Source organism: Trichosurus vulpecula, chromosome 4, assembly GCF_011100635.1.
Source record: "Trichosurus vulpecula isolate mTriVul1 chromosome 4, mTriVul1.pri, whole genome shotgun sequence".
NCBI lineage: Eukaryota > Metazoa > Chordata > Mammalia > Diprotodontia > Phalangeridae > Trichosurus > Trichosurus vulpecula.
In genome coordinates, this window is record NC_050576.1 from 169,397,162 (window position 1) to 169,410,926 (window position 13,765).

The window sequence follows — 13,765 nt, forward strand, 5'->3', positions numbered from 1 at the left end:
CTTGTCTCCAGACTAAACATTCCTGGTTTTTTCAACTGGTCCTGATAATGACAGGATCTACAGTAGTAGTCCCGGAAGAGGAGGCTGAAGCCTGACCCTAAGCATGTGAGTGACCAACCAATCACAGGGGAGGAAAACAGTTTGCATCCTACTCTCCCTACCATAGCTATGGTTGGGGCTCACCTCCAAGACAATCACACTCTTTCCCACCCCCATCCCCACTCTGACTCCTCTCTCCTCTGTATTAAGTTCCCAAACTTCCCTTCTTCCACATCTAATATGCACCACTTCAGAGAAGTTATGACATTGCCACTGGCTCCCTGGCACCCATAGCAGCAAGTGCTCAGGTGCCACTGGGAAAATTCCTACTTTTCTTGACCTTCCCCCAAACCCCCACCCCCCCAAGATCACCTGGACTCCCCCTCCCTTCCCTTTGCTTCCCAAGCAAAACAACCTTTGGGGGAAGGAAGGGTGGGACAGAGCAAGTCTCATGGGATAACCAAGAGCTGTGATTGTCATTGCTGATTTCTCTGCCTTTGCCCCCAAAACCCATCTCTCTTCTCAATTTCCCTATTACTGTGTAGGGTACCACTGCCCCAATCTCCCAGGTTCAAGTTGCCAAATCTTGTCAGTTCTTTAGCTGGGCTGTCCCTTCCTCTCCACTCACACAGCCACCACCCTAATCCTCTTACCTGGACTAATGCAACAGTTTCCTAAGTTTCCCTACCTCAGGTCTTTCCCCTTCTCCAAACCATCCTCCACACAGCTGCCCAAGTGCCCATCTGATCACGTTAACTCCCCTACTCAATAAACTCCAGTGGCTCCCTATTAAATCTAGTATCAATTACCTTATCTTTCTTAAATTCCTATTTTGGTAAATTTCATAATGTAATTATATAGTATCAATAGATACATATCAGGGGTACAAGCTCAAAACTTTCTGTTAATGGAGTATGTGTAATAAAAAAAATGTAGAGGACCCCCATAATTCTGCTCTCAGGCTTGTCAATATCCCTCCTAAAAATGCAGTGCCCAGAAGTAAATATGATATACCAGGTGTCTGTCCAGGGCAGAGCAAAATGGTGCAGTCCAAGATCCAAGCAACTTTTTTGGCTGCTCTGGCACTCTATAGTCTCATACTGAAAGCCCTTAAATATTTTTTACTCCTGAAAACAGAACCTGAATCAGGCTAGCATTTATGAGTGAAAGGGCACTATGCTGATTACTGTAGGGGTTTAAAACATCAGATGAGACAGAAGATGCACAGTGTCCTGCAAACCTTAAAAGTGCTATATAAATACTATTTACTTTTGTTATTATATATAAGGACAAGGTCCTTGACCTTCAAGAGTTTACAATCTAATTGGAGGGGGGGAAAGGCATAAACGCAGGAAAAATTAAGCAAAATGAGACATGAATAGTACAAAAGGCATCATAAAGTAGCATATGATTCAGTGCCAAATGAACAATATAGACAAATGCTGTAGGATTTCAGATGAGAAAGGTCACAGACTTAGTGCTAGAAGGGACCTTAGAAGCCATCCTGTACCCTTCATTTCACATCTGAAAAAACTAAAGCATAGACAGATTAAGGGACTTGTTCTGGGCCACACAGATAGCAAATGTCTGAGGTGTGATTAAAAGCACATCTTCCTGGTTTAAAGCCCAGTGCTCTACCCACCATACTAGGCTGCCTCTACAGGGTGTCCCTGAAGTCTGGACACATAGGCAATGTGGAGTTATTATATCAAGTTCATGTGAATCTTGCAGAGTGCATCAACCTTTACATCACAAATGATGGAAATCATATTGAAGATGTTATTTGTTAATATTCCAATTAAATGTTGTTGAAAATTTCATTCATTTCATTTCTCGAAAACATGCATTTTAGCCTATGTGTCCAGACTTTAGGAACACCCTGTAGAAAGGAGGGATGATGCAGTGGATAGAGTGATATGCCTGGAGTTAGGAAAACTCATCTTCCTGAGTTCAAATCTGTCCTCAGACACTTCCTAGCTGTGTGACCCTGGGCAAGTCACTTAACCCTGTTTGCCTGTTTCCTCATCTACAAAATGAGCTGGAGAAGGAAATGGCAAACCACTCCAGCATCGTTGCCAAGAAAACCCCAAATGGGGTCACAGAGAGTCATACACTACTGAAAAAACGATCGAATGAGGGAAGGCTGGAGGAAGGATTTGAGCTGAGTCTTTAAGGAGTTCCCATCCAATGTTAGATCTGTGAGCAGGATTTTGAAACGCAGAAAAGGAGGGGAAGGGAGGATATTTCAATTACAGGAGCACCATGAGCAAAATCAAATGAAGGAAAAGATGTGACCCCATTTGCCTATAGGGAGACACTTAGCTAAAGGCTATCCCTATTGGTGGAAGGGCTCTGTAATACCAACTATATAAGCAGAGACCTCAAATTCCTTTTCCTCCTGGCTCAGCCCTGTAGCTCAATATGGATTATTCTTATTCTAGAGATGCTCCCTTCCTGACAAGTTTAGCCATTTCAAAACCAGAGTGAGTTTAGCTCCTCTGAGCAGATGTCCTTTCTGGAACTTCTTCCTGTTCTTGTTCAGGGAGAATCCTCTGGGCTAGCCATGATGGAAAATATCTCATGGGGTATTTATTTTTGCCATGGCTGCAAACATATGTGATACCAATTAATGGCACCAGGAAGGTCCACTTTCTCAATTCTCATAATCATCATTGCAGGCAATGGGCAACTACGTGAGAGACAAATGTACGTCTCAAAACCTGCTCTCATCCTGAGACCCTAATGCCCTCCCCAACCCCGTGAAGAAGTCTCCTGACTACAGGCATTTGCAAACCCTAGAGTTCATTTTTAGGGCACATCTCAGAGACCAAGTCAACATTTCTTTTTAGTATTCAAAGCAACTAGAGAGAGGATCACATTTGAGCAGCCTCATGCTCTAGTGGTCTGCAGTCTGTAGAAAAACACCAAGATGATTCACCAGGCTTCGTCCCTGGCAGCTCCCTAGATAATAAATAGGGGAGTGATTTTCCTTCTGCCTAGATCATTAATTTCCACATGAAGCGAGAGCCACCATGGGACAGATCTTGCCTCCCATCCAAAAGGAAAAAAGAGAGAAAGTGACTTTCAAACCCCCTTTGAATAATGATTTGCCTTGAATTCATGTCAATCAAATCATTTCTTAGGTGCCACATAAGCCAAGCACTGGGGAGACAAAGACAAACGAAACAGTTCCTGCCCTCAAGGAACAGGGGAAACTAGATAGGGAGAAATTACTTCAGACTAAGTAGTGCCTAGTACTGTTTCCACAATTAGATGACAACTAATATTTACTGAGGGGCTATGTGTCCAAAAGATGAGACCAGAAACAGATGAGATTAAATGGTAGCCAGTACCACCCTCCCCCGCCATCATTCACATCCACTCAGGAGCCTTGGAATCCATGGGCTGTCAGAGCCATATTCCTGGGAGGCTTCCTTTATGGCCCTTCTCACCACGGACTGGCTAAATTTCTGACCTGTAGGGAAACACAAGGAGAGAAAGGAAGTCTAGGGCACATACATAGTGTTGTACATAATCCACGTGGTTCCTCTTCCACCCAAAGGAAGAAACAACCGTCTGGAGAATGCCAGCTAAGTGGCAGTGGAGAGGCTACAGGTTCGAAGCCAGGGAAGACCTATGTTCAAACCAGGCTACATACTATTTACCAGCTGAGTGACCTTGGACAAGTCACTTAACATTTCTCAGCCTCAGTTACCTCAACTACCAAATGGATATCACAATACCAGCTCCTTCTTGGGTTGCTGTGAGGAGCAAATGCAGATAACACATAAGAGTGCTTTGAAGAAAGCAGCGCTAACAACTTGAGAGGAGGCTCGGGGAAGTAGAAGGGGAATTGTACTTGAAGTTAGAGAACCTAAGTTTGAAGCGTGATTCTGTTGCTTAGCACCTGTATGACTCTGAACAAGTCACTTCACCTCCTGAGCTTCAGCTTCCTCTGTAAAATCAGGTGGTTGGCCTAGATCGGCTCTGAGGTCCCAGTGCAGCTGACCTTCTCTGTGGTTCTATGGTCCTTGGCTTCCTAACCTTTCTTTTCTGCCCAGTTAAGTTCCCCTTCAGGGCAATTCTAGAAGACAAAGAATATGGAGCTTTGGAAGGTCTGCTACAGAAGATGAGAGGATCAAAGATTTCAAGCTGGAAGGGAAGCTTCTCGTCCCATCAGGCCATCTAACATCCAAACGAAATCCAAATGAAGAGCTTGAGAAGTCCCAGGAAGTTCAATGACCTGCCCAAGGTCACACAAGTCTAAGCAACAAAACTAAATGAAGTATAGACCAGCACTTCTTAAACTGTGGGTCGCGACCCTACAGAAGTGCTGAAGGGGTGGCAAGTGGAGAAAGTTTAAGAAGCCCCAGTCTAGACCGAGAATATGGTTGTTATCTCCTTTTAGGAACAAGGACAGGTGTGATTTAGGTATGCAGAACATAAGTATACTATTCAGGTAGTGACTCGACCCTTCCCCCAGTTCCATGATGAAACATTCTCCGCTGTCGAGAAACCCCGTTTTCATCTACACGTTAATGGATGGTCAATCCACTAGAAGAAAAAAACTCAATCTCCAAATCCAACTAGAAAGCAGGTTTAGCCCTTCCTCAAAGCACGAATGGTCCTTTATTAAGATGACGCCCACATTTTATGTCACCAACCCTGGCCTTTCTTCAGTATTCCAGATTTCCAAATTCAGCTGCTGGTTGGACAGTTCTATCTGGATGACCCATCAGCACCTCATTCTAATTTGTCCTGAATACAGAGGATCATCTTTTTTCACCTGATCTGTTCTTCCTTACTCACTACTTGTCTAATACCCTACCATTCACCTTTTCTATTGTTCATAATAATCCCAGGGTCAACTTTGTCTCTTCTCTATCCCTCACCTCCCTCTGAGGTCCTAACTCTTTATAACCTCCCCCTCCCCTCTTCTCAATAATTCCCTCTGACACACCACTGTAATATAGACCCCTCATTGCTATTTGCCTAGACTGTTGCAATAGCCTTCTAATAGTCTTACTCTTCCTCCCCAACTCCCCACCCCCATGCCCCCGGCTGCAGCCTTTCATATTACTCCCAGAACAATCTTGCTTGATCTAGTCATGTCACTCCTCTGTTCAATGATCTTCTGTGGCTCCCTATTGCCTATCCAGCAAAGTGCAAATTCTTTTGCCCTAAATTCAAGGTCCTTCATAAGCTAGTACCAACCTATACTTTCCAACCTTATCTTATATCACTCCTCCCTCCCCCTTTTATTTTCTAGGTGGATTGGACTGCTCTCATTCTTCCATATGCCCTTTGCTCTCCTGCCTCAGCACTACTTCTTATCACTGCTGGCTGATGGTTTTTCTTCTCCTTGTACCTAGAATACTCTTCACCATTCAAATGCCTAGGCTTCTTTAATGCCAACAGGTCATCCACAGAGCTTATCCCTAAAATGGGTGCTTAGCTATAATGTCAGACCTCAAATAACACGATCTTATATTTCTCCAATGCTTTCTCATAATTCTGAGCATTATGGTCACCTGTGTTTGTAGTTTACCTCCTTGACTCCATGAAGGCAAAGCCTATGTCTTTATATCAGCTTTCTGTCTCTCCCAGTGTCTTCAGCGACCTGCACACTGTATTTGTTGAATGAATGAATAAATTTATGAACACTGAATTTTTAAATGGGTCACTCTAACACATCCCTGAGCGGCCAGCAATACCTTTCAGGTGCTACACAATGTTTTTCATGGAAAGCAGTGTGGATGGTAGAAGGGAAATATAATCCCCTTGGTTGAAAGCCCTTCAAAAACCTCAAGTCTTCCAAACTGAATATTCCAGGTCTGCTGAGCAATGAGCCTGTGGAGGCTTTATGGCAGCTTTTTTGTTGTTCAGTCATTTTATCCCTGTCCAACTCTTAATGACCCCATTTGGGGATTTCTTAATAAAGACACTGGAGTGGTTTGCCATTTCCTTCTCCAGCTCATTTTACAGATAAGGAAACTGAGACAAATAGGGTTAAGTGACTTGCCCAGGGTCACACAGCCAGTAAGTATGGCTGGATTTGAACTCAGATCTTCCTGACTCCAGGCCTGGCAATCTATCCACTGGACCACCTAGCTGCCCAAAAGAGCTTTTACTGTTCTATAACTCTAAAAGCACATTTTTACAGTAGCACTCTCCACTAAAGAAATATAACAATGTGAGCCATTCCTTGTGCCAACTCAAAATGCCACCTCCCTATGCACAGGGCAACATCTGGGCCATGACACCCCCTGGATAAGAGGCTGGAGGATGACTCAGCACATTCCTTCAATATTTCAGTCATCAATTCAGTGGGCTTCCTTCCCTGTCCTCCAGGACGAAAGCAGGCTTACAGTCCTGGAGCCATACCAGGCTTTCCCAGCTCTCCCTCTCTCTTATCCCCTTCCCTTCCAGGCTCATCTTCTCTTCTGGAGCTCTGGTTCTAGGGGGAAATTATACAGCTAATATAAGATCTAGCTATGCTTAGCTTGTGGGGAAAAGAGAACCACCTGACTTGGATGGCAAGAAATTCAACTGAAGGAGAGGTAGAGGAACACTATTGCAAGTGCACTGAAGTCTAGGATCAAAGTTACAATGCAATAAAAAGAGCCAGAAATCTTACTTTCTCTCTCCTGGGAATCTAATTCTCTGGAGGACCTTGAACTCAACATTTTAGTTCTCCTCATCTCCATAATGGAGATTGGCCAAAATAATAATAAAAAGTTAGTGTAACAATTTCCAATCTGCAGATAAAGGCTCTATTAAGAGTACAAAGTATCACTTAACTACCCCAGCTTCAATCTATCAGCTTCAGCTCCCATGTCCCCCAGGACATACTTCAAAACCAAGGAGATGAAGTCAAGAGTGGGAAAGTAGAGGCATATTCTCCAGTGGGGCCTTCTTAAATGGAAGAGAGGAAAAGGGGAAAAAACAATGAAAATAAAGACCATCTGTTTCCCAAGAAGGCGGCTGGGAAGAAACCATTCTTTCCATTAAGTAAACCTCCAAAAGAACCTATGGATTATTTTTTGCTGGGGCTGCTCAAGGAACAAAATAAAGGAATCTTTGTACAATGCCAGCCAGTTTCCTCACTCTTTTAACAACAGCCAGTTCTACTCATTTTTCTAAAATGCCCCCCCCCATCTGTCCACCCATCCATCCTAGCACTGGAAGAGCAAGGAAACTGAAGCTTGTGCTAAATTTGGCCTGTCTTGTGAATAGACCTCTCTCTGCAGGGAAAAGGGAGAGGAAGGAGGACCTGAAGCCAGCAGTCTTGATTCCAAGAGTACAAGGGGCTGGAACAGCATTAGGGTAAGGTGATCCACATACTCCACCCAGGCTCATTCATTCAGCATTCAGGTTTCTCATCCCCAAGTCTCAAGGTCACTGCCAGATACTATATCCAAGATTTTTTTTTAAATTAAGATTTAGTTTTCTCATAAGCCTAAAATAACTTCCTTTAGCAGCCTTCTCCACCTAAGGAAGGGGAAAAGACTGGAAAGAAGATAGAAATACTTCTGGACCCACCTGGAAAGGTCATTTGAAGGTTTCTCTCTCCCTAAATGTCCTCCTCCATGATGGTGGGGGTGGGATAGAAGGTGGAGGAGGGGAAGCAATACATAATCTTTCCCAGTTCATGTCATCCCAACACATAACCCCCAAAATTTGGGGACTCTGGCAGAAATTCTTACAACCAATGGGTGGAAGGGGAATGGGTAATGGATTAAAAGCCTTACATATTCCCACCCACCCACCCCTCCAAGGCTTCTGGCCTGTCCTAGAGCTAAAGACTAGGTGCCTGGCCTAGTGCTGTGCTTTCTTGTTCATCTAGGAAAAGCAGATTCCCATTCAGTGTTAAAGAGCTTATGGTACTGGACCTACATTCAAATCCTGGTTCTGATACTCATTATATGACCCACAGACAAGCCCAGGATCCTGAACCTCAATTTTCCCATCTGTACTTCAGAACAATAGACTTTAGATCAAGAATACCTGAATTCAAACCCTGTCTTAAAAGCTTATTAGCTATGGAAATAACATTTTACATGATTTCACATGTATAATTGGAATCATATTGCTTGCCTTCTCAGTGGGTACAGGAAGGAGAGATTTTAGAACTCAGTTTAAAAAGAATGTTAAAAAAAATAATGTTTTTTAAAAAACTTGTTACCTAGGTGACTGACCAAATCGCTTAACCTTTCTGAGCCTCAGATTTTTCTTGTTTGCAAAATGGGAGTTAGGTATGATAACACCTACCTCAGAAGGATGGATTTTGTAAACCTTTAGGTTTACAAAGGTTTAAGGTTTGGTTTACAGTTATTACTAAATCAAAGATTTATAATTTTGTTGGGCGGATACTCCTTCCACCAACACAGATTGCAACCTTTCTTGGTCTTTAAAAGTTACTGTGGTTAAAAGAAACTTCAGCCTATAACCAACCTGAGCTTCCCTTCAAGAGTGGTCCTTGCACAAATGCCATAGTCTCCCACTAGGCCTATACCCAAAGGCTTTCCAACTCAATGGGACCTGGTAAGTGAGTTTGTATTCCGTTGACTCAGCTTTGGAAAACTCATGTTCACTTACATGTTATGTGGAGTAGGCACTGGAGTAGGACTTTAGGAAGAGGCATGGGAGGACTTTACTGGAGGCCCCATCTATAGCACATGACCTAGGGTACATTTCAAGGGTATTCAAGGAAAGTGTCTTATACCACACGTTGGAGAGGCACTACAATATAACGGAAAAAGAAATGGGCCCATCCTCAGGAGACCTACCTTTGAATATCCCCCACCCCCTACACACACACACACACACACACAGCTTACTATAGGCAAGTTATTCTTCCTATCTCAGCCTTATCTCTTTATCTATAAAATGGGGATAACAATGCCTACCCTCAGAGTGATTATGAACATCAAATGAAATGATTTATATAAAATACATTATGTTATTGTTATTGTAAGCCCAAAAAACTGGGAACTGGGGGAAAAACATGGAGACACTTTGCCCCTTTGTTATGGTTCATTTAACACGAAATGCTCTTTCAACCCAAGCTTGACCAGAACTACAGTGCAAGCTCCCCACTGCTTCCTGCTCAGACTGACATGAGTGAGATAACAGAGCAACACCGCCCCCCCCCCCCACACACACCCCTTTCACTTTGTCTAGGGCATGAATAGACTACTCTGAGGGGGGGAGGTATCTTCAAAAAAGTCAACTTTGACCAACCAGATCTTATGTGGCTGATAATCACATGACCAGTAACATGACTGATAGCCCCCTTCTCTATAGTACTGGGATTCCTAGGGGGAAGGAGTCATTCCCACAACCATCCCCCATTCTAATGCATTATCAGAAAAACGAAATGTTTTTCTTTTCCACCACCACCACCCTGACTTATCCTAAGGTATAGGGGAAAATGAAAAAAAGCAAGATCCTGAGAAACTTGAATAGTGTGGGCTAAAATTAAGAGATTGGAATTGAGACAACTAAAGGACAAGGGCATCTGTGAAAAAATAGAAATCTTGCAACCTAAAGGTTTTACTCCAAAGTCATAGTCACTGTGACCTTCTCAGTTTTAAGGTTTTAAGGGCCAAGGGATTGCAAGAAAATCCAAAGAGGAGTCAAGACAAGTCAAGCTGTCAGAGGAGGAGGCTCCAACAAACTAGTCATCCTAAGGGAAGGGACTCTACAGCTGTCCACTGATGTACTTCCCACACAGCAGGCCCTTAATAAATGCAGGTTGAAATGACCTGGGACTAAAGGTCATCTAAACAAATGAAGGGGCATTAGGGAGAACAAGTAGAAGAAATGGAAAGGAAGCAGACTAAAGAAACCAGACCAAAAGAACACAAGAGTTACCAGCAAACTCTTGCCTCCCGCCTATTTAGATGAAAATCCTATTTAGGTGCTACAAGAGGCCCCAGATACTCTTTGTCACTGAAATCTGAGGTGAACCGGGCTGGCTAAGGGCTACAGAAATCCATCAGGGTCAGCTTTTACTTCCATGGCAGTACCAAAAGCTAAACCTCCAGGGCTAGATGGGAGCCTCTCCAGGCAGAGGAGCTAGCTACTGCCTTGAAGCTTAGATCTCAAGCTCACTGGTAACTCGAAACCCTTGGCTCAGGCCCAGAAGGTAGAGGAGGCTCCGTCTACTTCGTCTGGTTCTGCTCTTCTGAGATTCCACTTTCCCAGGCGTCCTTGACCTTTTGGGGATCACAGACCCCACCTCCTTTGGCAGTCATTCTCAGAAGAATGTTTCTTTAAAAATCCACAATTGAGGGAAATGCTAAATTTCAGTTAGAGGTCAGTTAAAATAAAGATGTCATTTTTTCCCACCCAAGTTCACAAACTTGCTGAATTCTATCTATAGTTTAACAGCCCCTATTCGATATCCCATCATTTCCCCTGCTCCAGTAGCCTTTTTCACTGACTGTACTCTAGCAGTCTAGCTTAGTCAGTTGAGAAGCTCTGCCCTGCTCTCCCAGAATTAACCGGCTCCCCCAGCCCAGCTCAGCTTAGTAAGCTGATAATTGTGTCTTTATCCTGCAGTGTTCTGCAATGGGTCAAGTGCAGACTTCGGGCCGCACTTGAAACTCAAGGTCCCCTTGCCCCAGCAGCTTAGCCCAGATGGCTCCTGGTCAAGGCAAACTGTAACTCCATCTGTGCTATGACTCCTCAGGCCTGTGGCTCAAGACTGAGCACACATAGTTCCTCCACAGTTCCCTTCCCCATCCTCTGCCTCATGGTGGTTCCAGATGAATCCAGGGGATTCCCCATTGACACACCAGGAAAACCATGTGATTGGGTAGATTTTCACAGCAATACTATCTGCCAATGTAACAGGGGCTAAGATGAGGTTTTTCTCCTCGACTAGCATGAGATACTTTTAGAAGGAAACTATTCTGCTTTCCATGATGACCCTTGTAATTCTTATTCCAAATCCAGGAAACTATCTTCTAGCCTGGCTAGCCCCTAATGGGCAGAGGTCTGCCTAAAGCAGTGCCTCTGGCACCACCTTCATCATCAGGTCTAAGCAAGGAAAGGTAGGAGTTGAGGAGTGGGGAGGCAAAGGAGAGGGTGGTTCTCTGCCCTGGGGGGGGGGGGGCGGGCAGCATTGCTGGCTGGGAAGGAAAGCGGGATGCTATGCTTTTGTATATGACCAAAATCAGCAACATTTTTGTCCTGGATGGACAGATGCAAGTGGCCTGGATACTTAGGCCAAATGCCCCAGTCCAGAGTCAGAGGATCTGAGCTCAGATCCTGCCTCAGACTCTTAACATCTGTGGGACATCTTGGGGTGAGTCATTTATTCCCCTGAGACCTAGGTTCTTCATCTATAAAATGAGGAGTTTGGACTAAAGTGAATCTCTTCTGGCTCCGGATCCATGTTCCTATGATCTTAAGGTCCCATGTGCCCTCACTTCAGCTCTTCAACTAATTTCCTTTTGGCTCTCCCTACAGAATGGCCACAAAGATCATCTGACTTAGGGAAGGTGCTTAACTTGGGGGAAGGGCCCTATGAATCTGTTACATACAACACACAACACACACACACACATTCATGCTTCAATAGAATTGGTTTCCTTTGTAATCCTGAGCATTTTTGCATATTTTAATTCACTGAAGGGGTCCAAGGCTTTACCACACTGCCGAAGAAGTGTGTGACACAAAATAGGTTAAAGACAGCTAGGCTAACCTTAAAGGTAAATGATTATCCTTGACCTTATCTGCCATTCCAAACCAGCCCTAGAAAGACTGCAATAATATGTCCAGGCCTGTGGGCACAGGACAACCCCATCACATTACCCCCAGTAACCCTCCCCCCCCTTTTTTTTTACTGGAATATAACCCCAGTTAATATGTAGGCTGGTTGATGTCCAATTTCCTCAGACTTAACTAAATTACACCAAGTCCCCTCCATCCCCCAAGCATCTTCTTGGCTGACTATAAGCATCAAAATGGGGGTGACTGGGGTGAGAAGGGAAGTCGGCCTCACCAGTGAGAGATTGGTCCCCTCATGAAACAGTGCATCAGCCATCCTGGAAGAGCTTACGAATGAGGCAAGATGCTCCCACTAAGGGGTACATACAAAGTAGGGGGCAGCCCAAGGCAGGACACCTACCTTGGAAATGAGTTCATCGTGGTTGGCCAGGTGAGCCCTGCAGTGGATACAGCTATAGGTCCGGTGGCAAGAAGGCAGATATGCCTGAAAAGTCTTGGACCTCGTCATCTTCACCATTGGAGCTGCCGCTGAATGCTGCCCAAACTCAGGGGTGGCCCAGGAGGTGCTCCCGCAGGATGGGTCGCAGGGGAAACACCGAAAGACGCAGGTAAATGCCGTGGTTTTGGCAGGTGGCAGGTGTGGGGCAGGCTCCACACACTGGCAATGGCTTGGGAGGAAGGACTCACTTTCACACAGGGGTCTGTGGCACGTTGTCAGCAGCCTGCAGTGCCAAGAGAAGGAAAAATAATTAGCCATGGGACCAAAGCTTCTGACTCATAGCCCCAAAACTGTCAGAGATGCTGCCTATAAAATAAGCTAGGAGAACCCGAAGTCCCCCTCTAGGACCAAAAGGTCTTGTCTCTTGAATGTTCTTTATCATATCCCCAAAAGAAAATTCAATAGAAGAGTGAAACATTGTAGGATTCAATACCACCACTTTTTTTGGTGACAGACACTCCTCCTATATACATCCCCCAAGTTGCAAGTGTATTTGACAGCTACCCAGTGTCCGTTAAAATCCAGCAAGCTGGATGCTATCTACAACCTGACAGAGAGGTGATGGATAGGTTCAGGGTACAGAACGAGACATTTTTGGACCTGGCCAGTGCAGGACTTTGTTCTTCTTTACTATGCATGTTTATTATGAAAGAGAGGTGGAAAGGGGAAGAACAGATTTTTCTTAACTGAAAAAAAATTTTTTTAATCCAGCAAGCTGGATCCCAGTCAAATTTGCACCCTTTGGGCTGAGAAAGGTCAGACTCCAAAATGTGCTGGGCCAGAGCCCATGGGAGAAAAGTCTTCAAGGGAATCCCCTCCCTTGCCGTTGCCCTAGCCCAAGGCTTAGAACCACTGATTCCCAACACTTGCCAGAAGAATCTCATCCCAAGTGACACCTCCAGAATCCTCTAAAAGCCCCAAAGTGACTATCAGAGGTAGTGAACCCCAAATCAGCCTTTGCTCCTAAAATTGGGCCTGGGAATTGCTGAACTATGCATGTTTCTTGAGGACAAGGACCATATCATTTTTTTATTTTCATATCGGCCCAGCTCACAGTACAATACACACTGACCACGGCAAGTTTTGATTAGACTTTATTATTTTAATAGATCTTTATTAAATTGAATTGGGCAGAGTAGATGGCCTTAAACATGAGCAGGAGACTGGCTGGCCAACTTCTTTCAAGGAAGTCAGTCAGGCAACAAGCATGTATTAAGCATCTATTTATTTAGCATGTCAGGTACTATGCTAAGCCCTAGAGATACAAAGAAGGGCAAAAACATAGTCCCTGCCCTGAAGGCATTCTCATTCTACATTCTCACATTCTACAACATTTGACTATGTACCTAAAAGATTTATACAATATTATTGTTCAGTCTTTGGGTTTTGTTTTCTTTTAAGAAAAGATACTGGGATAGTTTGCCATTTCCTTCTCCAGCTCATTTTACAGATAAAGAAACTGAGACAACTGGGGTCACACAGCTAGTC

At 44.3% G+C, this 13,765-nt stretch overlaps 1 protein-coding gene across 2 annotated transcripts in view; it reads right to left on the reverse strand.

Annotated features, from left to right (window-relative positions):
* Positions 1 to 13,765, reverse strand: part of YPEL2 (yippee like 2) — a 68,058-nt gene that overhangs the window by 37,212 nt on the left and 17,081 nt on the right. For both annotated transcript variants that reach the window (XM_036754992.1, XM_036754993.1), the window contains exon 2: positions 12,179 to 12,500. In XM_036754992.1, coding sequence (XP_036610887.1) covers positions 12,179 to 12,295 — 117 coding nt within the window. In that variant the 5' untranslated portion in view covers positions 12,296 to 12,500. The remainder of the gene's footprint in view (positions 1 to 12,178; positions 12,501 to 13,765) is intronic.